We start from the raw sequence: 1980 nt of genomic DNA, 5'->3' as shown, positions 1-1980 counted from the left end.
CCTTATTTGTCACGAACCCAGAGGAAGTCTCCGTTGAGTGTGACTATGTGTCCTTCTTCTGAGAGTTGGCCTAAACTTATGATGTTGCTGTGTAAGGAAGGAATATAGTATACCTCTTCAAGCTTTCTACTTTCTCCATTGTTGCATTGTAGTGTGATTGAACCTTTACCCTTTATGTGCACCACCGAGTTATCTCCAAATTTAACCTTTCCATACACGCTTTCATCCAACTCATCAAATTTTTCTCTTTGTTCAGACATATGGTTACTAACACCATTGTCCAGATACCATAAATTAGATTTCATGCCTTTTTCGGGATTCTCTGGGCCTAATTTAGGGGTTACCTTTTCTTCATTTATCAGCATCGAGCTCTCTTGTTTTCCTTCACACTTCATCATAAGTAGAGCTGGTTCTATCATCAGGGACTTGAGCAAACAATGCCTCTTCCTTTACTTCCTTATCTCTCTTTGATTTTTTGCATTCCACAGCGAAGTGTCCGTAAGCACCACAACTAAAGCATCGTATTTTACTATTATCTTTAACCCATCTCATGTTATCCTTGTTTCGAAATCTTTGTCCAGTCGCCTCTTCTCCTCTGTTAGATCTCTTTAACCACTCTTTTGTTCCCCCTTTTCTCTTTTGTTCCACTCCTCTTCGGTGAGAAGCAACTGGTGCCCACTGTTCTCTATTTGTCCTCGCATTCGCTCCTCATGTGCTTTCAGGGAGCCAACTGTTTCTTCTATTGTCATTGTGTCAACGTCTCCAAATTGCTCGATGGTCGAAGCAATCTGTAAAAATCGTTTGGGTACCACACAGAGTATTTTCTTTAGCACATATGAGTCAGCTACACTCTCCCCAAGTGCACGTATATTAGTCACCAAACCATTCAGTTTTAAACAGAAGTCATCGAGTGAGTCAGAATCCTTCATATTCATTGATTCAAACTCAGCTTTGAGGGTTTGAATCCTTGCTTTCTTTACCCGTTCGGCTCCCTGGCATAGTGTTTTCACAGCCTCCCAAGCCTCCTTGGCAGTCTTCTTCTCTGCCAATGTCAGTAAGGTGTCTTCAAGTACACTCTGGTAAATAGCTGCCAGAGCTACCTTATCCACCTTAGTCTCAACTGGTGTTTTCGATCCCTCTGGATCTATGGCTTGCCAAATATCATGGGCCTCCATGAACACACGCATCTTCATAGCCCAAACTATATAATTCTCTCTTGTCAGCATGGGATAACTCAGACTCAACGTACCATCCTTGCATTTTTCTTTTTCCGTTGTTGACATTCTGGGCATATACTTGGGCATGCACTAAAGTGTCAAAGCTCTGATACCAGATTGTTGTGTTTAAACAAGTTATACACCTATAATTGTGTATTGGAAAAACTGAGAAAAACAAGTTGTACGTAAAACGTATTAGTTTATTTGGATAACCGACGTAGTACATATACTGAATACAAAAGAAATAACAATAAGCAGAGAAAAACAAAGAAAGCATATCAACTAACTTCCTAGTACAACTCTTTATTCAAATGTTTGCAAAGTAATCTCCTAAAAGATCTCCACGTCCTTATTGACTGCTTCCACCAGATGGACTCCAGACTTTTAGAATGATACAAACAATAAAACTGGACTAACAATGAAGCCTGCAAATTTAGATTAAAAGCCCAACACAGACATGCCTTTTCATGATTTGGCATGCCTGTTTACTAATTTTTTGTATGTTTTTAATAATTATTTTAATATTAGAATTATCCAGAAATAATAAATATAATTCTAAAATATTTACATATATTTGAATATCTAAAAAGTTACTAATATAAATGAGTATTATGATAGTATTCGGTTGTTATTATCAACTAACTTTAATTTTATATTCAAGTTCACTATATATTAGTATAACAATTATGTTTTAAATTTTATTATATTTAATTGAAAAATGACATGTCATTTGGATATATATTTTGGAAAAAAAACATACCTA

The 1980-nt window shown here is 36.6% G+C and overlaps 1 protein-coding gene across 1 annotated transcript; it reads right to left on the bottom strand.

The window, feature by feature from the left end:
- Positions 1-608: 608 nt before the first annotated feature.
- LOC141661183 (uncharacterized) lies at positions 609-1187 on the bottom strand. The gene has a single exon (XM_074468167.1). The coding sequence runs from the start codon at positions 1185-1187 to the stop codon at positions 609-611; it is 579 nt and encodes a 192-aa protein (XP_074324268.1).
- Between the last annotated feature and the right edge of the window lie 793 nt (positions 1188-1980).

This window comes from Apium graveolens, chromosome 5 (genome assembly GCF_009905375.1).
Source record: "Apium graveolens cultivar Ventura chromosome 5, ASM990537v1, whole genome shotgun sequence".
Taxonomy (NCBI): domain Eukaryota; kingdom Viridiplantae; phylum Streptophyta; class Magnoliopsida; order Apiales; family Apiaceae; genus Apium; species Apium graveolens.
Note: the sequence above shows the minus strand (reverse complement) of the source record. Positions and strands in the feature narration are given on the sequence as shown.